Source organism: Crocuta crocuta, unplaced genomic scaffold, assembly GCF_008692635.1.
Source record: "Crocuta crocuta isolate KB4526 unplaced genomic scaffold, BGI_CrCroc_1.0 scaffold348, whole genome shotgun sequence".
NCBI classification, from domain to species: domain Eukaryota; kingdom Metazoa; phylum Chordata; class Mammalia; order Carnivora; family Hyaenidae; genus Crocuta; species Crocuta crocuta.
The window spans coordinates 7,477,784-7,504,834 of NW_027529573.1; the positions used below are offsets into that span (position 1 = coordinate 7,477,784).

The 27,051-nt window shown below is 39.1% G+C and overlaps 1 protein-coding gene across 4 annotated transcripts in view; it reads right to left on the reverse strand.

Moving 5' to 3' along the window:
- Positions 1-27,051, reverse strand: part of CTNNA2 (catenin alpha 2) — a 957,624-nt gene that overhangs the window by 250,402 nt on the left and 680,171 nt on the right. For all 4 annotated transcript variants that reach the window (XM_077761685.1, XM_077761684.1, XM_077761683.1 and 1 more), the window contains exon 7: positions 15,415-15,495. In XM_077761685.1, coding sequence (XP_077617811.1) covers positions 15,415-15,495 — 81 coding nt within the window. The remainder of the gene's footprint in view (positions 1-15,414; positions 15,496-27,051) is intronic.

Genomic DNA, 27,051 nt, shown 5'->3' on the forward strand with positions numbered 1-27,051 from the left:
TGACCCTTGAACAATGGGGGGTAAAGCGGGAGGGGAGGTTAGGGGCACCAACACTCCATGCAGTCGAAAATCCACATATAACTTTTCAATGAAATATTACTCAGCCATAAAAAAAGAATGAAATCTTGGCATTTGCAACAACATGGATGAAGCTAGAGAATATAATGCTAAGTGAAATAAGTCAGTCAGAGAAAGATAAATACCATATGATTTTACCCATTTGTGAATATAATAAAAAAAAACAAATGAGCAAATGGGAAAAAAAAGAGAAGGAGAGAAAGAGGCAAGTAAAAAAACAGACTCTTAACTATAGAGAACAAACTGATCATTACTAGAGAGGAGGTGGGTAGAGGGGTGGATTAAACAGATGATGGGGATTAAGGAGACTACTTGTCGTGATGAGCACAGAGTGATGTATAGAACTGTTCAATCACTATACTGTACACTTGAAACTAATGTAACACTGTATGTTAACTAACTGGAATTAAAATAAAAACTTGAAAAATATGCGTATAAATTTTGACTCCCTCAAAACTTAACCACTAATAGCCTACTATTGACCAGAGGCCTTACTGATAATATAAATAGTTGGTTATCACATACTTTGTATGTTATATGCATTATATTCTGTATTCTTACAATGAAGTAAGCTAGAAAAAAGAAAATGTTATTACAAAAATCATAAGAATGAGAAAACACATTGATAGTATCATACTATACTGTATTATCAAAACAAAAAATTCACATATAGTGGACCTGTGCAGTTCAAATTTATGTTGTTCAAGGGTCAGTTGTATGTCCAGAAGTGAAATTACTGGATCTTATGGTGATCTATCTTTAATTTTTTGAGGAAGCTCCATACTGTTTTCCAAAGTGGGCACACCAATATTACATTCCCACAGTATACAAGGGTTCCCTTTTCTCCATATCCTCACCAACATTTGTTATTTCATCTCTTATTAGTGACAGCCTTTCTAACAGGTGTGAGGTAATATCCTATTTTGTTTTTTATTTGCATTATTGATTAGTGATGCTGAGCACTTTTTCAAATAGTTATTGGGTATTTGCATGTTTTCTTTGGAAAAATGACCATTCAGGTCCTCTGCCCATTTAAAACAAAATTTGTGTGTGTACTATTTAGTAATAAATTCACAGAGAGGAAAAGTATGCTTTATCTCTTTCTTACTTTATTCCACTCTCTCTACTCAGTAATTGATGTTAACTCATTTTTTCCATTCTACTACATTTGAAACTTCTGGTTTACAAAGCACTAAGTTTGGCCTGGGACCCAGATAAAAGCAAGACAAGACATCCACTCTCACTGCTGAAAACTTCTCTACTGTCTTGATTCCTATTTACTAATAATGACTGGCTTCATAAATGATGCTGTTTAGAGGTAAGTGTGAGTTCCTCCTGTTAAATATTTTGAAGCCTGGCCTAAGAAATACATTTTAAGAGTTCAAATTTGTTACATTTCCTTCACATCACATAACTTAAGATTCTTTCTCACTTAATGGTTCTTTCAGGATTTCTCCTTCCCTCCATCAGGAGAGACATACTTTCAAACACCCACTTTGTTAGCTCAGAATATTTGGCATTTTTCAAAAAGGTGGAATTTTAGGTAGCATTGGTGAAGGTGGAAAAGACATTTCTTTTTTTAAAAAATTTTTTAAATGTTTTTATTTATTTGTGAGACAGAGAAAGACAAAGCATGAGACGGGGAGGGGCAGAGAGAGAGGGAGACACAGAACCCAAAGCAGGCTCCAGGCTCTGAGCTGTCAGCAAAGAGCCTGACGTGGGGCTCAAACCCACGAACATGAGATCGTGACCTGAGCCGAAGTCGGAGGCTTAACCAACTGAGCCACCGAGCCCCCCCCCGCCCTACTTTTTCCAATTTTTTTAATGGAAAAGACATTTCTTATGTAACTACCTTGCTCAGATCCCTTAACCCACACTGAAAAGCATAATAATTTTCCTGCATATTTGGAAAGTCTATTCAGTTTCTGGCTGCTTATTACCTTTAATAATAATCTCATGCATGTTTGTTTTTATAGTTTGCAGAGAAATTTCCTGGACATTATTTCATTTGATCCTCTTTACAAGGGCATCGTGGGGGTGAGAGATATGGTTTGTAGGGAGAATATCATTTTATTTGTTGTAAAGATAAGGAAAGGGAACAGTACACTTGTTCTACCCAGCAAATGCCAGAGTCAGGTCTTTTGATTCCAAGATTAGAACTTTTCTTTGCATAAGTTCCATGTGTTTGTAAATCTATCTATTCAAATTCACAAATCCCAATTGGACAAATGTCATCTTGTTTTCTATCCTTCACTACCACATCTAGTCAACTGCTCACCTTCCAGCATTATATCACTTCCAGCACTGCTAACTACAAAAGGGAACCTAAATTTAGATACCTGGACATTTCGTTCTGAGCATCTAATATCTGTCATTGATTAGCTGGCATTGAATGGGTGTAGCCTGTTTGAATCCACTGTGAGAAAGTCAAAAGTTGCATCAGATAAGTTCATCCATCAAGGACCCTCTGGAGGCATATAAAATGCTACTCAAAAGATTCAATCCTCCACAACTGCATAGGTAATTTGGAAAAATAATCACTGAATGGATGGATTTGATGTCAGGTTAATAGCAGAAACTTATAAAATGTGTGCAGTTAAAGAGTTTCAAGGAAGATACAGAGAAACCATATTTCTCTCTGGTGGGGTCAGTCCTATATATCTGCCACAGTGTAGTACGATTTGTACCAGGTAGGGTCATCTGGCACCACACTTCCAAATTTCCTGCCATTCCACCTTAGAGCAGAAGTCCTGTGGGTCTAAGAGGATCCCCATCTTAAATAGAAGAGCCCCTGGAAGGAACCCCGCCAAAATGTACCATTTCCACTCCAGGTATCACACGAGCGCCACTTCAGTTCACTTGAGGATGGGAATCAAGGGAAAGAAGATGTTGTTGGGTAAAGGAAGAGGAATGATGGGCCCTTACTTATTGGTTCAGATGTTACTTATAAATGAACCTCTGAAGCTTCTGACCATTTGTGGTCATTAAAGAGCCCATGACATTTTCTAAAACGGAAAACCACTCACCATGCTCCTCTGCTCTATTCCAATTATAGATAACTGTGTGCCTCTGAGCTAACTTCGCTCTCCAGAGTTCTGCCACCATATGCTATACTTCTTTGCTTCTTGTCTTTAACTATTGCACAGCATTGCATTTCCGACAGCTGCTGAATTTTTCCCTAGAGGGACTTAATTTCAGACAGAGGCCCAATGATTCTCCACATTTCCAAGTGTGTGGAAATCCTATAAAATGACACTGATGCTAAAGATGTTTCAGGGAAAGGCAGGAGACTGAGTTAGATTTAAGGTCCCTTGATTTTTCAGGGAAATCTGTGCTCTTATACCATATTATCTCAAGCAGGCTTACTTCTAGAGCAAAGTTTGGCCTGCTTTTCCTGTGAAGGGACAGGTAGTATATATTTTAGTCTTGGCAGGCAGTTGATGTCTTCCTCAGTGCTACTCAACACTGCCCTTGCAACACAAGGGCTGAAAATACAACTTTATTTACATAAACAGGCAGAGAGCCAGGTTTGGGCCACAGGGAGTAGTTTGCCGAGATCTGTTCTGGATGGTTTCATCAATGGAGTTTAGTTTCACGGCATCCCACTCTGACCATGTCACTCTGTTGCACTGCTGCTGCAGTTCCCTCGCTACCTGAGGCTCCAGTCACCCACTGCTTCCCTATGGCTGAGCATGTGCTGGCCCCACCTGCTTAAGAAACTGAGGAGGCTAGAGATGCCCTTAAGGAGCCCCCAAGTGGCCAGTATGACTGGTGTTATTTGACCAAGTTGACTTCTTTTCTCCCTTTGCCTCATACTCTGCTAGAACACATAGATTACTCCAATGGTCTCTAAGCAATTCCTTTTCTTTTCTTTTTTTTTTTTTTNCAATTCCTTTTCTAACAGAAGCTTTGAGACAAGGGATTAAGAGGAAAGGTTAGATGTGAGTGTAGAAGTCATTGGCTTCCCCCGGAAATTTTGTGAATTAGGAGGATACCTGGTTGGGTGGCCTGACCTGCTTGATATAGGTGCTGTAACCTGGACTAAACTCCAAATCCTGATATTTCTCCGTAATTTGGAAACAAACAAACAAACAAACAAACAACTGAGGGTATTTGCACAGATTGGCTAAATACAGAGAGAATGCACCCAAAGAGCACCAGGCAAGCAGGTTGCTATGGTGATACACAGACACAAAGACTAGCTGATCAGTCACAAGTGACCCACTTTCAACTAGTTATTACGGCATGTATGGATACAGCCTCAGGGCCACATTGATCTAAGCCTGAGGGTTTCAAAGGCGGGGCTGAGGGAAATCTGCTCAGTCAGGCATGCTTTCATTACTGCTGACTTCTTCCGGCCCCTGCAACTCTGTGCCCTTCCTCGCCCCAGCTCAGCCGCCCAGACCTCCCACCTTGCCCAGGACCAAAAGTGCTTTACAGATTTGTAGTCATCCACTTTATACCTGTTGCAACTTAGAGTACAGCTTTTTAAGGTAGCCTAATCCTTGCTGAAATTGAAAGAATCAAATAAAAATAGAGAAGTCCCACCCTTAACAGTTAACAGGATTGATACACTAAACGACAAACTGGGGAACTGTGGAATGGGAAAGGAGGGGCTAAGAGAGGTTATTAACCCAAACTTTTAACACCTATGGTCGGGTCAGATGGAAAATCTCTTCCTATCACTAAAGTCCTCAGAACAAATGGTTCTCCTTTAATCCTGGAACCCCAGGACTTGATCTATTCAATTGTTTCTCATTGAGTATACCAGACAGGTCTGCTAGTCTCCAGATCTGCATTTAATCAGATATCCCCCAGCAAAAGTGAAAGTCCTTTATTTTTTTTTCCTTCTTTATAATTAATTAGAAAAATGATTATCAGAATCTCACTCATGGTTCAGTGTCTTGCACTGGGCTGGACACATAAGGATGGTTAAAGGAAGAAAACAAAGTGGTGATTATATTAAACAGGAAGCCTATTATTATGATTATTGATAATCTCAAGACTCAGTATTAGTTAATATTTACCTGACACTCATCCTATTTAGGGAATTTTAATAAAAGCTATAAACTAAGACCAAATCAATTTTAACAACTACAGTCATTAAACGGACAGGCTTCAGAGTCAGCCCACTTGATTTTCTAATGTAAGAGTTCTGTATCAGTAAGAAATTTAATTTTATTGCTGGGACTCCAGTACTCTACTCTGAAGAAAAAAATCTTTTGACAGTAATGCCCCCTCACAGAATTGTTGTAGAGATGGTTGATAAAGAAAGTATTAAGGAGGGGCGCCTGGGTGGCTCAGTTGGTTAAGCGTTTGACTTCAGCTCAGGTCATGATCTCGTAGTTTGTGTGTTCGAGCCCCACGTCAGGCTCTGTGCTGACAGCTAGCTCAGAGCCTGGAGCCTGCTTCAGATTCTGTGTCTCCCTCTCTCTCTGACCCTCCCTTGCTCATGCTGTCTCTCTCTCTCTCTCTCAGAAGTAAATAAAACATTAAAAAAAAGAGTATTAAGGAAAAAATAGACACTAAACAAATATCAAACAGTTTCAAGTGGGCGACTCTACTTTTCTGACCTTGTACATAACCGGGTACAAATGGGAGCAATGGGTCCCAAGAGAGTTGATAATTTCAGGTATGTGAATGACAGGACAGCATCAGCTACTCGGTTCCTAAATGTATCCACACTTAGCACTCAGAGCTATGGGAAGGCAAGCCTCATTGGGAAGCCATGGATTCATGTGCAGGAATAGTCATTCTGTGTGGGTCTTTAGAACTCTAAATTTAGAGTTCTTTATTGAAACTTTTATCTGGGCCTTAAGCGTAGGCAGGTAAAAACAAACAAATACCATCCATTTTGGAAAAAAACAAAACAAAACAAAACAAAAAACCACCAAAAAAATTAATGATGGGTACTTACAAAATCACTGATCTTAATTTCTAACAACTAAAATTGCTAGGTTAAGGGATAAGCTCCCATCTCTAAATCTCTAAATCTCTCAATCGGAGGCTGATGGCGGGCTCTTAAGGAGGCTGAATAAAGAATTTTTGCCCTAGGAAAAAACCTTAGAGGTCCCTTTTACCTTTAAGAGTCTAAGAATCAGAGTTCCTTCTCTGAAAAGGAACTATTTCCTTTTTCAGAGAGAGTTGAGAAATAAGCCCAGAAGATATTATTGCTTTTCTTTCCTGTCTCTCCTTTTTCCCAATTCCTACCTCACAATTTTGTGGGGAACTACAAATCTTGGTACATATGTAATACATAATCATTATTCAGTTTTTAAAGCAAGCATTTAAAGAGACTGTACTTTTCTCATAAAGTTAAAGATAGATGTGATTTCTCTCTCTGTCTCTGTCTTTGGGGGACATTCTTTGTTGAGACAATTAATTTCTTAGCCTTTTTTTTCTGTATATGAAGGAAATTTTCCACGCTCCAGCCTGACAAAAATACCTGTTCTGGGTACAGTTTCCTGAAATGTGGCACCATATGTGCATCAGTAAACATTATGTGTAGAGTAAATTAAACTGAGCCTTATAATTAGGCAGAAAGGAAATTACTGTAGACCTGAAAGAGTAAATCAGCAGTATTAAAATGCTCTCCATTTTCTCTGAAGCACTTCAGAGTGCCATAAAAAGCCCATGTCACTGTGATAAATACCAAGAAGAAATGCATTGGGAGCAAGACAACCTAAAAGACACCACAATTCAAATAGGTCTTCAAATCTGGAGTCCAAGGTGTCATCTCATTAAATTTAAAAGTCAGCCCTTTTGCCACTAATGTAGGGGAAAAAAAGAAAACCACCTGACATTGAGACTTTTGGGGTAAACTTTCTCAGATAGCTGGTGCAGTAAAGACTTTAATGGATAGAAACTATGGAGCAGAGCCAAGACTAAGGAAAGACTCACCTATCATAAATAAAATAGCAACACTGTAAATAAAGACAGGATCCATACTGCTGTTTTTTTCCAGCTTCTGTTACTGATTCTATCTTTATTTACAATGTTGATAATTTTCTCATGGTGGAGTTTTTTTGCCTTAATTTCTATTTCCTAAAATACTGCATAAGAATATTATTTACCTTGGTTACTGAGCTTTTTGGAGTTCCCTAAGATTTTCTACCTAAGGTAGCACCTCATTTGGCTCACCTTTGTCTTGGTCCTGCACTGAGCCCAGTAAGCAGACCAGCCACCTCTAATCTTGGTCCATGGAGAAAGAGGGATCAAGAAGGGCTTCTCCTTCTCTCCAAGCAGATACTGTATCTGTGAAATGGGGAGGTCTAGCAGAGGCTCTAGCAGAGGATTAGAGGGAAGTTGGAGGGCTTCACAGTCCTCAGACACACCCCGAACAGATTTCAATGAGGTCTGAACGTTCCTGCTGTCAGAAACAAAGACAGAGGAATTCAAACTTGCTGGAACAGCACAGGTTGTCTGGAAAGCTGATTACAACACAGAATAGCATGCCACCAGATGACCTGAAATCGGAATCTCCCAGGATGGAACTGTATGTCTGCATTTTGGCAGGTTCTTGAGCTGGCTTTTCTAAAGCCAGCCAGCAAGAAAGTTCTGTGTTGAAGCATACACGTTCTTTCTTATGCTGGAAAAACCCAATATTATCACAGTGTAAGTGGACTTTTAAACAAATCTAGTTCTTAAAACAATGGAACCAGAGACATGAGAGTGTCGAATGGAGGGATGTTGATGACTGTGACGTTTCTTGGGTGCTATGGCTACGTACAGAGGTTTTCTTTCTTCTTTCAACCCGTGTGTATCACAAGCTGACATTATTTTGGCCACTAGGATATGACCTGAAGAAGCAAAAAAATAACACTTGGGAATAGGCAAAGTCACATAAACAACTTAAATCTACTATAAAAAGTATCGTAATAGGAGTTATTTTAAAATGCTCTAGGAGCCTACTGGATAAACCCTGTTTATAGGAATTGGATAAGGTTGTGATGATAAGGTGACATTTAAGCTAAGCCTTGTAGGAAAAATTGTGAATTTTCCTGGAAGAAAAAAAAGAGAGGGAGATGGAGCATTCAGAAAAAATGTGATATTTCTTGGGAGGGGATAAAAAGAAGAGGAAGATAAAGAGAGAGAGGGCATTCCAGGCAGAAGCCATTGCAGAAGCATGAGAGTGTGTGAATGCTGACTTCAACTGCTGGAGCCAGAGTGAGCTGAAGCCAAGGAGGCTGGGGGAGAGTAGTTGTGAGGTTGTGAGGTTCATCATTTTTATGAAAAACCAATTAAGCAGTGCCAATGGGAGTGGATAGGAAGAATTGGATTGGACATGCATGTAGGAGTTGGAATCCACTGGACTGAGTGACTGATGAACTCCTGTTCAGGCATGATAATGGCAGGGACTGTACAGGGCTGTAAACCTTTTGGAAAGTTGATCACAGTGGAAAGCCCACAATTGTGTAGGGTTGGGGTGCAGTGAGGATTTGGCTTTCAGGTATCCTGGAAGCTTCATTCAGCCAAGAAGGACATATAAAGTAAATAGATGGACATATAAGCACAGCTTCTTCTTCACAAGGGCATATAAAGTAAACAGATGGACATTATAAGCACAGCTTCTTCTTCACAATTTTCTACCCACGCAAAGAGGCTTGTTGAGTTCCCTCAGCCATTATCAGCGACATTCATGGGAGCCAGGAAGGCACAATGTGATGAGATCCTAGGGCAAATGGGCTGCCACCAGGGCTGGTGGTGACAGCAGGAAAGGTAGAGCCTGTAGGAAGATGACTCATTTTCTAAATTTCAGATGTATATAACCTCCTTGGGAAATGGGGATATAAAGAAATATCAGCTGTCCTGGTGGAAATTTCCCCTGGGAAAACTGATGCCAGAAGTCATTTCAGGTAACAAAAGATAATCTCAGCAAGGAGGGCTCAAATGGAACAGATATGTTTGACCAAAAACTGGCTGCAATGTTGGAATTAGTTATGTTCAAGTTCAGTTCAGTTAGAGTCAAGGTGATTAGCTGCTTTCATCAGCTCTAGAAACACTTCAATTCAGACCATAGTGGCAAACTCTTGTACAACACACTTTAAAGTTATCTTCCTTTCAGTGACAGTTTTGGATAAGAAATCCTAGCCTAAACATATCCTCCAACAATGACTATGGGCCAACTTCATTTAATCAAGATGAGTGTTCTGAAATGAATGTTCTAGTAAGCTAAAATGACATTCTTAAAAAAATTAAAATCCTTGTTGTTTAAATCATCATTTTTGAAAATCATCCAAATTTTCCTGCTGAGGAATTTCATCCTAGACAATATAATAGTATTTTATTATAATCCTATTGTGGATTGTCCAGTGTCAGGATAAAGACTTTTTTTTTAAAGAAGGAGAGCAGGGGAGATGCAGAGAGAGTGAGACACAGAATCTGGAGCAGGCTTCACACTACTAGCACAAGGAGCCACTTGGGGTTGACAAGGGGGTCAAACTCACAAACGGTGAGATCATGACCTGAGCCAAAATCAAGAGTAGATGCTCAACAGACTAAGCCACCCAGAAGCCCCTCATGTCAAGATTTTTGATGGCATTCTCATTGACTGGAAGAGAAGCTGTCAGAGATTGGGCCAAATGCAGACATTCTCTTGAATGTGTTTGGGGACTCAGTCATTGCTGTTTATCTTTCCCTTTCCCACCTTTCCTTGACCTCCAGGGCTTGAAGAAATTAGCAGAAGAGAACAAATCAGTAGCTGAGCTTCCACTTAATTGAGCATTTCCCTATTCAAACACAGGTGATAGATCCCTCCACTCAGTATAGCGTGTTGTATGATTATTCAATGTTGATCAAACTACTGGATTCTTTCTATGATCTAGACTTGCTAGTGAGGGAGAGGTCAAGCTTGTGCTAATGTGTGAATAATCAACTATGTGCCGGCTCAGAGAAATAAATTAAATTGCTTTATGAGTTGAACATTGTCTTCATAAAGGAAGAGCTTTCCCATGGTAATATTTTCAGAAATGTTTCCAACTGATGAAATCATGTACCTTAAACTTTTCTTAATGAGTATTTTCCAGGAGATAAATAAGTTTATGTGGTGCTCTGACATTCAGGGCTATCATATCAGGATTTTCCTATGGTAGAGGTAGCTCAAATGTATAACCCGTCTTCAAGAGGCATGTCCAAAGGATGGCTCTTGAGCTCTCTTCCACCTCAGTCCTCCTCCTTGCTCTTTTGATTCTGATCTTTGGTGCTTCTGATGCAATATGTGTTCAGCTGTCTCTGAGTTATTTATGTTTTGTATTTCAAATCCCTATCACTGTATGATCATTTCCTCGTCTCCATATTTCTACAGCAACAAGGCAATCTGACCTAGGGAACAAATTCCGGGGATTATTAGCCCTGACATAGCTCGGAAAGTGTGAAGAACACAAACTTTACCATTTGGAGGAAATCAATACTTTATTTTATTATTATTTTTATTTTTTTAATTTTTATTGTAGCCATATAGATAGCCTCCTGTCCTTAAGAGGAAAAGCAGATTTAAGTCTCTAAATAAATGACTTTAAAATGTTTTCTTACAATGACTCTAAAAATAATTGGCCCCATCATGAGCAGATGTGAGAAAAAGAATTGAATGCCTTAAAATTCCTTTTTTTTTCTGTAAATGTTTTGCAAAATCTATAATTCACACTTCGAGAAGCTAGATACCTAAACATAATAGCACTTTTTAAAAAGAAGACCCAATGAACTATAACAGCTGGAAACCTGAGAGACAATATCATAACACAACTAAGAACCAAATTTTTGACATTCACCACAGATTTCTTTTTTCTGTGTGCAGTATGTACATGCCGCCTATCCCAAACCCTGAAGTAGTAAAGGTGCTGTTGGAAACCATAAAGCACCTCTATATATTTATGTGAACCTCCTTTCCCAGCTGCAACCCCTAGAGTATATTAGTGTATGTGCAATCCAATTGCATATGCTGGTTCTATAGAGGGGCAGGATGGGGAAGGGTTATGAGGAAAGACCCTACAACCAGATTGCCTGGGCTAAAGCCTGTATGTACCCATACCCCACATGGCCATGGGTGCACTACTTCATTTCATGTCCTCATTTTTAAAATGGGCACGATGATGTCTCTTCTATCTCACAGAGCTGGCTGGTATGAGGGTTAAATGTGGCCCATTTATGGAGAGAACTTAGAACAGTGCCTGGCACATTGTGTGAACTCAATACATGTCAGCTCTAACTTAGTTTTCATTTTGTAGGCAGTAATTTTAGAAGCAGTTGCTGATCATTGCCCACCTTTAGTCATACTTCTTATTTAAGTTTTCTATGGAGACTGAGTCTTGATAGATACATCTTTATTCTTTTTTTTTTTTTAAATGTTTTTATTTTATTTTTGAGAGAGAAAGAAAGAGAGATGGAGTAGGAGTGGGAGAGGGGCAGAGAGAGAGGGAGACACAGAATCCAAAGCAGGCTCCAGGCTCTGAGCTGCCTGCACAGAGCCCGATGTGGAGCTCAAACTCACAAACTGTAAGATCATGACCTGGGCTGAAGTTGGACACTCAACTGACTAAGCCACCCAGGTGCCCCAAATACACCTTTAAACATACCACCCAGTGACATTTTATGCTTGATTTTAAATCCTCTATTACATAATCTATTCTATTAAGTCTTCATCCCAATTTAAAAGCATTCTATACATGATGTTTGTTGTTCATTGAAAGTGTTTTGATTATAATAGCAAAATTGACGCCTTTGTCAAGTTGACACTTACTGAATCTCATTGCTGGAATTACTGTGATGACTATTAAGGGTGAAGAGATAAGAATTAGGCCCTTGATTAGTTTTGGGAATGAGAGAGTTGCTAAGTTTAGCAACACCCTGACTTGTTATGATTATTATTTATTAGCTTCTCATTGGGAAGCATTTGGGTCCTGATTTGCTTATCAACTTGGGAAAAAAAAGACTAATAACAGGACCAAAATAATAGCCAGGGTAGTTCAGCTTCTCTGTAAGCTTAGAGAAAATCAAGAGACTATGCCTAGAATAGTTCACAGGCCGCACATACAAGGAGGACATCGAGGAGCAGCTGGCAGACACAGACTGAGTCCTCTCTAAAGGATGAGAAGACCATGTGGGCTACTAGGTACCCAAGCAGAGAGTCAGCCAAAACTTTTTGTCTTTATAATGGTCTGATTCCAGAATCACAGCAGTGACAATAGCTCAGACATGGGCATACTGTGCCTGAAGCTCTAAAATTAAAACATAATGCTTAAAGCTGGCAGTTATATTCCCCTAAATTCATTTTTAATTCCAAACAAAATACTCTTAAGAGGATTCTGCTGTACCACTGCCCACTCTCATGGGGTTAATTGGCAAGACGGTTTTAGGCCAGTCATGTTTAAATAACACCCTTGGGTTCCTGCAACCTTTTTCGTAATTTATGACTCCACATTCCTTTGGGATATACCGCCTAAAGGAAGGGGATCCACTTATTTGAAAATCCTACTTAAACAGAAATCCTTTTTATTCAATTACTCTTGATCTTTTTCAGGTATCTACAAGTTTAAGTCTACTTTTTTTTAATTAGGGAAATTCAAGATAATGATCATGATTGACTTTATTTCTTTTTAATTTGGTGACCAGAACTTTGTAAGACTCCAGGGTCACCCTTCTGAAGGACACCACCCAATCTTAGAGCTATGAGGAAGAGGCAGTAAACTCAAAGCATAGAAACTTAAGAAAAGTCATTGGAAATGTTTTTCTTTGTTTTCAACTTGTTTTCCCCGTTGAGATTTGATTACCCTAATTATTGTGTAAAGAATTTCATGAGTAAGAGGAAGTGGGCATGGATAACTGAGGGCTCCCATTTAAAACCTCTTCTAACAAGGCTTGTCAGTAATGGAAATGACAGAAAGTGTTTCAGCCACAGGGAGACATTCCTTTGAACCACTAGCATTCACCAGGCACACTACCTAGCTGCTATCAGGTACTCAGATAAAACCTTGTTAATCCAATTAACTACCCAAATCTAAGATAAAGATCTACCTGAGACATGTTAATCAAAGTAGTTGCATGTTCCATTTGCATAAGTGCTAGGTGGCTTCTGTTTAAATCAGTGAGGCTTTTGTACCACTACAGGTGTACATGGAGAAACAGAAGAGATGAAAAGAAAGACAAAAATATCCCAGCATATGCATAGGGATAGAACTGGCAGATGGGATCCACCTTAGTTCTAGAAAGGCAAATTGGGAAAGGGAAAGATGTTTGAACCAAATTCAGGGGTTTGGTGCGAAATTATGCCCCATGACTTTTGGATCTTAATATCATGAAACAATTTTCTTTACCCTTATTCCTCTGAATCTTTGGGAAAGGTGAACAGAAAAAATAATGCTTTTGTACATGGAATGATTTCAAAGGGTGACACATTCCTTCCACTCCCATCCTAAAAGAAGCTCTCCAAGGAACTTGTCACCTAAACATTTCAAGTTCTACCATAAATTCCACCTTCAAATTTCACTACTACCCTCAGGTAGAAAGAGTAAACCGTTTTCTGAGAATATTAACACTGGGATAAAGAATGCTTTCCACACTCCTTCCTATTAAAACAAAAAAAGTTTTTCTGATAGGTTCATGAGTTCAGAGAGCTGAAGTTGCTGCCTCCTGAATGTAAAAGAATGGTCCCACTATAAGCAAGAGACTGAGGAAGTGAGACGACTCAGTTCAGATATTTTGCCTGGTTGACAATATAGCCAAAGGCAGGCCCTAGAGAAATTGCACTCCTAGTGCTTCAAAATCTGTGATAATCAAGCGTTAGGACCTCTGGCATAGGAAATAAATGCAGATTTCCATTGGACCCATTCAATCTCATGCAGCTTATAGACAGCTTATGGATCTATTATGACTCCCTATTTTTATATATAAGAAAAGACAACCAAGAGATGGCAAATCCATACTCACACAGCTAGTTCAGAGGCAGAGCTAGAAGTAAAACCCTGGGTTCTGGACACCTGATTCAGTGTTTTCCATTAACTCCAGTCCCAATTCCTACTACCCATATCATTTCATATCACATGGGGGATTTGTATGGAGAACCAGTGTAAGAAGGCAAAGAGATAGATCTGGCCACATATCCATTTGGCTTAAGACAATGTTTTATTCTTTCTCATTTGAAGGCAAAATAAAAAGGAATTGCTTCCCCACAAGGACCTATTAGCTGGGCAAACTAGAGTCTTCATATTCCAGAACTAATTGTGATTTTCTGGAGGACATTAGCTCAAGCATGTCTATCCCTGCAGATGATATCCTGAAGAGAACCGAGAAGCTCCCAAGTAGTAATTAGAAGGGGTGTTTTTCTCCAATTCAAACTACTTCCAACATGTTCCTGGTCATTTTTTGCTTAGGCACCCGGCTAATATTGTCTGTACTTGACATGTAACAGCAGGGGGTGCTAGATGTGGCCCTGCCAGTCTAGCTGTTCCAGCTGCAGAAAGGAAGACTGTTGTTGCCTCAGGGAAGTGGTTGGTTCTAGCTGAGGAACACAACCAACACCAAATAAATGAGATGGATATATGCAAAGCTACCAGCAGGAGACAGGATGCCTCTCAGGCAGAACTCAAGTGTGGATTTCATGGTAACTTGACAGATGGTTTAACTTTTCTAGAGAAAGAACACTACCAAAGAAAGTGGAGCTCACCATGGAAACAAAATAAGGGTTACCAGACTATAGTGTTATCGGTATTGCTATAGCACTTTCAAGATGAAATGGGCCCTGACCAGAGATTATTTTCACCCCCAAAAATAGACCCATTAGACTAATGATAGCATTAGCCATTCAAATCATCCAACTAGCTTTCCTTGCTTTGGTCCTCTGCTTCTGAGCCGTCTGATAAGCAAATATTCCCCTGGTGATTTGTGTCACCAAAGGGAATACACAGGGTCAGAGACCTGAATTAGCCCATCAGATTAAGAGTTGTGCTTTTCATTAACCATTAGCATTCTTGTTTATTCACGTAAGGCCTTGGGAATCATGAGATCTAAGAACCAGAAGAAATGAGAGTCTGCCTCTTGGCATATCTGGATCTGGAAACCTGAGAAACAGATGTAGAAGACAGTGAATTCATCAAGTCTCTACCTGGGAAGACTGTTTCTGGGCAGTGAGCATGCTGCCTCTTCAGAGGGTGTTTTCACCACACCTCCTGAGGCTGTCACATCTGTCCTCGCACCAGACGTTACCTTGTTGATGAAATGCTCCGTGTACGTGTTGATGCTATAAAGAATAGCAACCTGAAGGCCAGCAGAAGGCATCTGGGAAAAGGACATTCTTGGAAACCACCACAAAGTACCATGCATTTAAAATAAAAACAAAAACAGTACCTGTCTCCTCAGGTCTCTTGTTTTCTTGGTCATCTTATCAATTGCAATGTTTAGAGGATCTCCCTTTTCTTTTCTTCCAGTCTATTAAGAGAAGAGAAATAATCTCTGATTTAGAAAGTTCGATGTTAGAGGCAAGGAATTTTTTTTTTATTCAGAAACACACTTGATGGATAGAATATGAGCCAAAAGAGAGAGAGAGAGAGAGAGGGAGGGAGGGAGAAAGATTTTTTTCAATACACAGCAAATACGATTTGTCTCGAAAATGGGTATTCTTAAAATAAGAATTTAAATTGTTGAAAAAATACATTCTCAGGATGGTTTACACATAATGTTCACATTCAACTTCATGGGAGTACATTTTTCTCTTTCTCTAGATATTTACTAATTAGCTAAACACAGCAAGAATGTTTGTTTCTGCCTTCAAATACAATTTTTGTTTTTGTTTCTCTCTCACATAAGCATCCTTCTGAAGAGGAAAGGATTGAGATGATAAAAACTAAATTCAGAAAGAAATTTAAAATAAATCACCAGAACTCATAATTCCTATTATACCAATATATACCAATATACCAATATATCCTAGACCACATTGCAACTTCTGTATCAAAGTCAAAAGAGATATTCTATTAGAAAACAAAGTGTTTGTAATCTCTGTTCTGTCATGCACTAGTTTGTTAAATATGATATTAAGGAACCCAGAGCTTGAAATCATGAGGAAAAGGTCTCCCATGACTCTAAGAGCCAGAGATAAAGGCAAAACAAACAAATGAAAACTCCCAAAATCTCTTCCTTTTCACTTGGAAGTTTGGAAATTTCACCAAATAGTTTCTTTTTTTAATTTTCCTTTGTTTTTTCTACCTTTTAAGATGGCTATAGTAAAATAATTAAACCAAATAGAGTTACTATAATCTTTTTAAAACCACAGCAGCAACAAAATTCCTATGGATGAAAAGCTCTACATAACTTTATGGATGGTATTATCTCCCCTTTAAGAGAAAATTGTTTTCAAAAGCTTTGTCAAATCTATTAAATTATCTAGACTTTAGTCAAATACTCTGTTAATAATTAATCAATCAATCAATTAATTAATTATAAAGTCCGTTTATTTTGAGGGGGGGTTGTGTGAATGGGGGTGAGGCGCAGAGAGAGAGAGAGAGAGAGAATAAATGAATTCCAAGCAAGTTCTGTACCCGTCAGCCCAGAGCCCAATGTGGGGTTCGAACTCACGAACTATGAGATCATGACCTGAGCTGAAGTTGGATGCTCAATGGACAGAACCACCCAGGAGCCCCCTGAAGATTTATCTATGTATGGTCCTACTGGCGAGCTGATTCTTGTTCCATACGCAAGTCTATGCAGAATCATATCGGTCTCCACAGTAATTGGTAATATGATGTAATGATAACAAAGATAAGTGTTTTGAGTATCCAGAAAAATTATCATTCCAGAGATTTCTAGATGTTCTCTTCCAATGATAAAATTCTGGATGCATAAAGCTGAAACTTTACTTACAAGTAGACTTAGCAGTCATTTTTTTCTGCAACTTTCTTAATTAACTTTGTGTGTGTGTGTGTGTGAACAAATGTCTGATGCCTAACCCTATATGGCTTTTGTTTAAAAACCATCACCAGGGTACTTGGGTATCTATTTTTAATCATCTAAAATCTTATAAAACCCCATCTCTTTGCCACTCTCTAAACTGGTATTCTGACCATTTCTTATATATACACTGAAGTTTATAAGTAGAAAGAGCTTAAAATAAAGTGGTAACATTTTACAACATTGAAATATTAGTGTACGAATAGCTCCAGGGAAAGGGAAAGTATACGGAGAAGAACAGTGTGCTGCTTTCTCTGTGGAGGGAAGCTGGTCACACAGCAAGTGGGACTTTGCTACCCTGTCTCCATATCCAGCTGTGCCACAGGTGTAGCAGCCAGAGCTGTTTATTTTCTCCTTGGCTTTCTTCTTCTTTTTTTAATTTATTTTTTATTTTTTTATTTTTATTTATTTCTAGGAGAGAGAGAGAGAGAGAGACAGCGTGAGCAGGGGAGGGTCAGAGAGAGAGGGAGTCACAGACTGAAACAGGCTCCAGGCTCTGAGCTGGCAGTCAGCACAGAGCCCGACACGGGGCTCGAACCCACGAACCGTGAGATCATGACCTAAACGAAAGTCGGACGCTTAACGGACTAAGCCACCCAGGCGCCCCTCCTTGGCTTTCTTCTTACAAACAGGATTTGCCATGAAAATACAGGGCAGTTTTGAGAAGGTCCAGACCATGATCATTCTGAGAACTGCAGATTTCCTATGCCCTTTCCATTTATGAGAGTTAACAAAAACTCATTTTGAAAAACTAACATTTATGAGTTTGGTCTAACATGTGGCTATGAGAGAAGGAGATTGGATCACTGAAACTTTTAATTCAAAAAAACAAAAAGATCAAGAGAGTGTGGATATACAGAATGATTGTTGAAAAAAATGCTGAGTGTCAGACACATGTATCATTTTATCCTGCCAGTGACATCCCATTATCACCATTTTACAAAAGAAAAAATAAAACCAGAACAGGTCTGGGATTAGGGAGAAGGCAGTAAGTCACTCCCCTCATATATAACGCTTCAGGGGCACCACAGATAATCAAGATATCTAATATTTTAATGCAATATTTTCAAAAAATTAAATTAATGCCCAAATATCCATGTTGAACAAATACCAAAATTTTAAATAAAAGCAGGATCCAACAGGACCAGGTTTAAGGTAAGGCGAGTGAAGTAAGCTATGCAGGTCAGCTATCATTTCTTAATTTTAAATTTAAGAAAACTGGGGATGGGGATGAAGGAGCGCACTTGTCATGATGAGCATCGGGTATTGTATGGAAGTGTTGAATCACTATATTGTATACCTGAAACTAATATTATACTTTATGTTGACTAACTGGAATTTAAATAAAAACCTTTAGAAAAGATAATTAGGGAATGTATTTATACTAAAAAGAGAATAAATCATTATTTACCTAAAATTCAAATTTAACTGTGTATTTTATAATATTATGTGCTAGATCAGGCAACCGTACCCACAGGGGTAATAGTAATATTCAAGATTGCAAGTGGGGTTGTTACAGACACATGTAGAAAGGCTCCATTGCCTTATTCTGTGAAAAGAAGGTCAATATGGGATTCTGTGTCCCTTTGGCACCAACAACCTGTAACTGCAAAGCGCATGTTCATTAGATGTGAAGCATCATTTTGGTCACTGTGAGAGACTCACAAAAGAGTGAGATCTATGATCCTCATGCTCAAGGAGCTTCTAATTCTGGAGAGTAAAGCAGAACATGAAATTAAGAACACTAACAACTATGCAGAGATTAACACTCTAACAAGCTAAATTAGTTGGTCAAAAGAGGGAGATGTTGCATTTGGGAAGTCAAGAAGTCTCACAGAGGAGTGGGGGAATTTAGCTACGCCTTAAGTCCTGGGTAAAATCTGAAAGGAAAGAGGATGGTACTTGAAGGGATGACAGTGTAGCAAAAAGAGACACATCCAGTCAAGAAATAGCAAGGCGGGTTTTAGGAGGACAGTGAGTGGCATTGACCAGCATTTTCTCCCTGATGTAAAGGAAGAGGTTTGACAAGTTGTAGAGACAGGCTACCTTTTTTTTTTTTTTATAAGAGCTTATATATAGTGTGATTACTGCCAACCATATTTTGATCTGCAAATTCAGAGAATCTCTAGTGACATTGGCATTCCATGTCACTGTGTTGTCAGGATTCTGTTTGTGTAGTATTTGCAATCCCGGGTTTCTCCAGCTTCCAAATCTTTGGCTGAAAACAATGAAATAAAATACAGGTTACTTGGGTGCCATATTTATTCTATTTTAAAAGGCTGGGAAATGGCAAGGCAAGGACTAGAACTTTGGAAATTTTGGCCACTGGCTGAAGTCGTTAATACATTGGCCCTCTGTTGGCTCTAATTTCTTTAAATAAGGTATATGTGCAGGAATAATGGTAGTAGATCCTTAATGCTCAGATTAACACAGCAAATGGGGAATAGCAAACCATCACTCCGTGCCTCTATTAGGTTGGAAATACTTCTAAATTATCAACCTAACTTGGGCAGGAAGCCAATCACAAAGAAAAGCAAAAGAAAGAAGAAAAGAAAATCTTGCCTCCTAGTGGCAGCCATCCATTATTAGGCTCTGTGATCTTGGACTAACAATTTGCCCATTTGTTATACCTGAGTTTTCTCATGAACACAATGGATAGCGTAATATATGCCCTATCTTTTCACCAGGTTAGCAGGACAATCAATCATGATGTCAATGTGCTGGAAACAATAAAAGGCATTAACAGTATTCAGGGTAATTAGGAAAGTATTTTTGCTGTGGAAAAAAATGAGAAAATTGATTTGGAAACTATGTAGAAACTATTTTTGGGTTACCTAGACTTCTGCTTTCTCCACTCAGGTAGATAATGTATGAAAGAAAACTTTGCCAAAAACAAGAATTCCTAAAGGAAAAGTTATTTCTCTTTAAGGAAGAAATTTTTGGGACGCTTCATTTTAAATAGATAACTAATGTGAGATATTTCTAAGAGGTGAAAAAAGGGGCAAAAACTCCAGATAAATGTATTTTCCATAATAGGTTATTGGAAATATTTGATCATCTTAAGCAAATTCTAGTTCCCAGGGAATCAACTAGGAGCCTCACGGAGCTCTTTCTCCCTCACCCTCCAAGCTTATAAGCTAAAAATAGTTTAACAAACCAAAGTGAAAGGAGACCTATGTCTTCATTTTGACATCATTGGCTAATAATAAAACAAAAGGGCATTGTCTTAAGTCAATCATTCATTTACTGCCAGGCTTTGCTAAAGAGAAGGGAACAGAAACCAGTTGTAAGGACTCTGTCAATAGCCATCTAAGTGACCTGACAACTTCTCTAGACCCTCAACCTATGATCTGTCCAACAAAGGGGCCAGAGACAAGTTACAGAACCAGGGAATGTAAGAGTCTGAAAACTCAGCAAGAGGAGTGCCTGGGTGGCTCAGTCAGTTAAGCATTTGACTTTGCCTCAGGTCATGATCTTGGTGCATGAGTTTGAGCCCTGCACTGGGCTCCCTGCTGACAACTCAGAGCCTGGAGCCTGCTTTGGATTCTGTGTCTCCCTCTCTCTCTGCCCCTCCCCAACTCATGCTCTGACCCTCTGTGTCTCTCAAAAATAAATGAACATTAAAAAATGTTTTTAATTAAAAAAAAAACATCAAGAATATATCCCTCATTATGCGAAAGCTCTCAGGGCACGGCAGAAGGGGTTGGGGCGTAGCAGTCAGTTGTGGCTTCCTCATCTCTGAAATGTGGATAATGCTTACTCTGTGGGATTGGTGTGAACATTAAGAGAAACAGGATCTGTAACAGTAAACACAGTCCCTAACCCAGACTACGTAACTCAGTCCATGTTGGTTTCTTCTCCTTCCCCACCTGTGGCTCCTCTCAAATGTGAGAACAGGGTCCAGAGGGATGAACTTATTCTGATCACCTAGCTCCTTATAATGTCTGACCAGGACCTCCATCTTCACAATCCAGGGATTTTCCTTTTTATGTCTAAACTATCTTCTATCTCTAAAATTCTAGGATTCTGTTATTTTCAAGAGTTTCGTGTGTTTCCATTCTAATGTTACCAAAAATTTTTAAAAATAAAAATTATCAGTTTTAGTTACATTTCCTTTGTCATGTTTTGTCCATGGATCTTATATGCCTTTCTCATAGCTGCTCTCCACTTGCCTTCTTTATCTTCACCTGCAGAGAGTGGGTCTATAATAGAGAGAGCTATTTAATAAATACTGATATTTAAAAAAGGAAAAAAGAGGAAGACAGGCTCGAGTATTCTCTTACATTGCTCCAGGCTACTTTTCTAGTTACCATCTGTTGTGCTAGAGAGGCGCATGAGTATTAAACTTTATTTGTTTTAGTCTTTGGGGTCTATTTTACAAAACACATTTGGAATCGATCCATGGCTTGAACTGATGGGAGGAAAGGGGAAGGAATTTCCTGATTTGGATTCTTATAGGGGATACTTTATTCTCCCATTCTCTGGCTCTGAACTCAAGTCCTGTTTGCCAAAGTATCAGATGCTGTCAGGAAGACATTCATAGTTCCATTTAATCATACACAAAAGGATTAAGAGAAATTTTGATTTTCACAATTAGTCTTCAGGAAAAACTCAGTATTTTAGTTCAATAACTTGTTTATATTATCTTTTGTCTCTTTGGGAAATAAAATTCCCTCTATTTTAGATAAGGATCTTCTTTTTTCTTCTTTCTCTCATTTTTAGTATATTAATATCCATCACCATTTCTGAAATACTGAAGATGTGTGCAATATATTTATATGATATTCTGAATATTATAGAACTCATACCAACTTCCTAAGTTATAAAACAACAAAATTTAATTTTAAAAACTTTTTGAAATCAACTATTTATTTAAAGGCCATTCTTCATCCTACCATAAATACATAATTCAATACAAGTGGTCCCTCATGGAGGGACCTGAGAATATAAGTCTATCACCTCAGTGCTTCCCTCAGATCCATGGCTTCCTGTGAGTTTTAAGTATGATATTAATGTGGGAAATGGCTGTGAGAAGGCAGATGTCAATCACTCTTTTCCTTTTTCTCAAAGGTACCTGCCAACTTGATCGAATGTATGAGAAATCTTCAAAATATCAGATAGCTGTGACTCTAGGAGATAATCAAATGCCCAGTCTTCAAATTGTTGTTATTTGAAAGAAGTGGGAGTCAAGATCATCACAATGGCAGAAAGCGGTAATGGGCCATGCACGTTATATCTAACACATGTTCCTGTCATTTAAACCTATAATTTAGACAATGGGAGGGAGGATAAAAAATGATCTATTGATCCAGCAGTCATCCTATCCTATTTGGAGGGTTCCCCATCTACCCTCAAATCCTGCATATAAGGATCATATTCTTATTACAAATAGCACCATTATTTATGGAAGCTTGAACATTTCATAATACCTTTATATTATGTGTAAATCACATTCTGAGATTGTAGGTCTTTCTAAACATTTCTCCCGGGAAAGAAATGGGTGATATCTCTCTAGAATGGATAAAAGTTTAGCAGTGGCCACAAATCAAGCCCATGATCAGGATACTTTGACCACATCACAACCCACCTTTCCTGGAACCTGGGATGCATTCGGAGGTGTAGATAAAGGTAGCGAGGGGGAAAAAAAAAACTGATGACCATGTGTCAGGGGGAAAAAATGTATCTGACATTTCTCCGAGAACTTGTCAGTGCCCAAGGAAAGAATCATCAACATATAAGAAAGAATATCAAGATGGCATTATTGGTAAGACCCCAGACCCTATTTATTGCCCCAGCAATATCGATACACATATTGGATGTATTTTCCATTATATATCTTCATACTTTCCATTATATACTAACTTGTAAAGTAACACTTCATGAGGATACAGTCTTGTTTTGCTTATTATTATGTCCTTAGCACATGTACCTGGCACATAATAGGCATTCAAACAATTTTATTAAATCTCTGAATGAAACATATGGGCTTCTAAATTCAGTTGCACCTAAAGCCAAAGTATCTATCAATGGACTTCCTGCTCTCATGAGTGAATCAATTCCCTCATGTTGCTTTACGTTGTGTTTCTCTTAGCTACAACCAAAAATGTCCTGACAAAATCAGAGACCTTAAAATACCAGATCGAAATAATTTGAAGGCAGGGTGGTAGATGAGGAAGACCCTGGCAAGGTCCCCAATGGACACAGCTCAGAGCACTCCCTGAGACCTCAGGCCTTCACTTCAGTCACAGAGTTTTTCCCTAGCACTAATTTCTGTCTAAGCTCTAAATCCTAATAAAAGCCAATTAGTCAGTAGCCTTGAGAATTTGTCCATCACAAAGTCTCTAAGATTTCTGCTCTCTCTCATATCTTTCTGCCCGTGGAAACCACCTAACCCAGGGTAGGTCTCTAACACCACATTTCCCTCCCTTATACTCTTCAGTATGGCATGTCAAAATCAAGCTTTCATTTCTCAGGCTCAGTCCCTCAGTTCTTACTTAACTCTTACTGGATCCTTGCTTTCTACTAAACTCTTGGGCCTGTATTTAAAATGTTCAGAGCTGGACCTCCTTTTTGTAGTATTCCACCTCTCTGAACAATTTGTTCTTTCCTGACAGACTTTTTGACTCACGTTAGTGCCTAGATGAAAGGGACCATTCTTTCTTCAACCATTTGCCTAACCAGATTTTACCCATTCCTCAAGAAACAGCTCAAAATCATCCCCTTCTAGGAAGTGTTTCTAAAATGATCTAGCCCTTAAAGATCTTCCCCCCTTTTGACAATATCTTTCAGCCAGATACTGTGTCAAATAATGCAGATGTTAACAATTTACTATCCTGCATTATCTATGAAGTTTTCATGTGGCTGCATAGTAGAAGCTGAGCTTGTTGAGACTGGTGAATGTGTGAACTTTCTCCTCGAAAACTTAGCATGAAACTTCTAAGAAGCCTCCCCAGAAATACTTGTTTATGTATAGAAAAATGGATGTTCCAAGTAGGCACCTATGGATAGGAAGAATGTATTCAGGGGATGAATGATTTGGAAAATGTGGGGTCCTAAAAATAAATTTCACCTAATTTTTTGCTCAAAACCATAGGAAGTGCTTGGCACCTGTGTAATGTTACAATTCTTGCTCTTTTACTTATTCCATCAACACAGGTATAGCTTCAGTGATTATCTGCCAGACAACCCTGCACAGAAGACATATTTCATCAAAGACCCCTACCCTCCCCAGCTCCCAACCTTGGGTTAATTAACCACACATTCCTTCAAAGCCTGTGAGAGACCGTGAACTAGGAAAACTGCTAAAAAATGCCATTTTATCTTTACAGTTGAGATGAAAGTAGCCAAGGTGAAGTGCAAATTTCCATTGATTTTAGACACACACAAAAACACATATATACCCATACTAAATAAACCATTTAAATTTCATGGAATTTAAACTTCCACTTCATTTTTAAGTGCATAGGCCCCTAACCACTCAGTTACAGTTAAAGCCATCAACACCTAAAAGATCTCTAGTGTACGGCATTTTCTACCATCTCAAAAAGAGGTCAATAACTGTGCCCACATTGTTGAGAGTTCACAGAAATCAGAAAATACTCATGAAGAGGGCTACCTTAGTTTATGGAAAGTCTATCAATATGGAGTGCTTTTGCCTTAGTCTCCATGTGCCTCATTTTAACAGTGTATCAGGGACCAGTTCATGTTGTAATTCCTTCATCACACCTTCTTGACCTCTCAGTTCATAGGAGCCCATCCTCCTCTGAGTGACTGCAGCCATCTATATTATTATCCTATCACTAAAAGAGCCATTTATTTGGTGTTTTATTAACAATTCCCACTCAGGCAGTACTTAACATATTGTGCAAATATCTTGCACTGTGAACTGAATTTCACACTCTAAAGGTAAAATGCAAACATACAGATGCATCAGTATGATACTGTCTTGTTAAGAAGCTTGTCATGATATAGTCATGTATCTGTTCCTTCTTCCCAGTAGGAGGCACAGAAGCTTAAGGACAGTATATCAGTCAGCTCAGGCTGCCATAACAAAATGCCATAGACTGGGCACTTTAACAAACAGAAATGTATTTCTCATAGTTCTGGAAGCCAGAGAGTCCAAGACCAACATTCAGCAGGTTTGGTTTCTTGTGAGGGCTCTCCACATGGCTCATAGACATATGCCTTCTCACTATGTCCTCACATGGTAGAGAGAGAGCAAGCAGGCTCTCTGGTATCTTTATTCATAAGGGTACTAATCCTTTCATGAAGAAGGCCCTCCTCTAATACCCCATTTAAATCTAATCACTTCCCAAAGGCCCCATTTCCATATACCATCACACTAGGGTATTCATGAACATATGAATTTAGGGATACATATCAGTCCATAGCAGACAGGAAGCTGTCAGCCAATTACATGTCTGTGGAACTCAGAAACTTCTTACAAAGTGCCTTACACAGACTAGGTGTTAAGCTAATTAGAAATATGTGTAGATATGTACATACAAATATGCATTGAATATAAATTATGTGATTAGTATTCTGATTGGTTGACATGACTACATGATACGGATCTTGGGCAGTAAGGCTACCTTTCTGCAGAGGTAGGGTGGAAGGATAGCTGTATCTTCACCAATGGTAGAGTAATATCGCTGCCAACTCTCTTTCCACACTCATTCTCCTCCTTCCCTGCTCAAAACTCCCACATAAGCAGGAAGAAGATGGAAATCAAAGCCTTCAATCACATGCACAGAATTAAGATACACACACTTGGGACAAAAAACAAATAGAAAACGGCTTCTACCAAATCCTTCTCGGAATAGTGGGAGGTGAGAGTAGATAAGCTTGATGACCCTACATTCAAAAAGGAAATGGGTTTCGTGAAATGGCGCTTCTAAGAGATGAGCAGAATCCTGACTGGGACAAAGAAGCAGCCCATAATAGAAAATACCTGGTACCCTTCTCTTGGCCAACCTACTGCAAGGAAAAGAGTTTCCCAGGAAACATTGGGAAGAGGAAACTAATGGTTTGGGAGTACTCAGCACTTTCTGCATGCCCAGAGGACTCCAAAGAGATTTCCTTGCACGCCTGAGAACCAAGCCTTTTTGCCCTACCCACATCGAATCTCACTTCTTTTGGTCTTTGCAAAAGCCTGTGAAGACTGCCTTCCCCTGTCCTCTCCAATCTTCGCACACTCTCCTTCCTCTCATGCCACCTCCAAAAGGACAGCACTATCAAGAAAGCAGCCACATAGATCCTGGTACCTGTAAGTCTTAGCACTCGAGGAACTGAAAGAAAATAATATTATCTGGACAGTCAAAATAACTGAAGAAATATTTTTCTTTATACACTAGCAAACCCCAATCTAGACCTCTTAACTTCATTGTTAGCCCTTTGGTGCTGTCTTTTATTTTCTAGGAGCAGAGCTTATCAAGCCTTGGGCTTTTTCTCAACTTCCCAAACCACCCCAAACCCAGAAAGGAGGTCTAGGCTGCTCCTCACCTCCAGCGCCAACACCCAGGAGGCCACCACCATGTGACCAAGGGGCAAACACAGGCATTTCCTGAGGCCTCTCTGATGCCTTTCTTCCTGAGAATTCTTGGAATCTGCCCCATAACAGAATCATCTCTTGGGGCATCTGCCCTCACTTGGAACCAATGAAAAGTTTATGAGGCAAATAGCATTTCTGCAGCATGTTAGTTAAAAACTAAACTAAGTAGAAAGCAGGCCGAAACCCTGGAACACATGTCTCACATCGTCCCAAATATTCCTCACTATGTGGCTCCCATAAACACCATCTGGTGTGTTAATTTGTAAAGAATTACAAGGTTCTTAAAATTACACTTTGCTCTCTGCAGCGTACACTATGTCTATTAAGGGGGGAGGGGGGGCAGGGAGTGTGAGTTGAGAATGCATATCACATCTAGCCAGACACTGAGATCTTTTTCCTTCTATACTAGGATCCTGCTGAAAGTTTGGTAGGTCTGCATGGAATTTTAAGAAGTGTATCATAGTCTCCCCAGACCAGCTGTAGGGGGA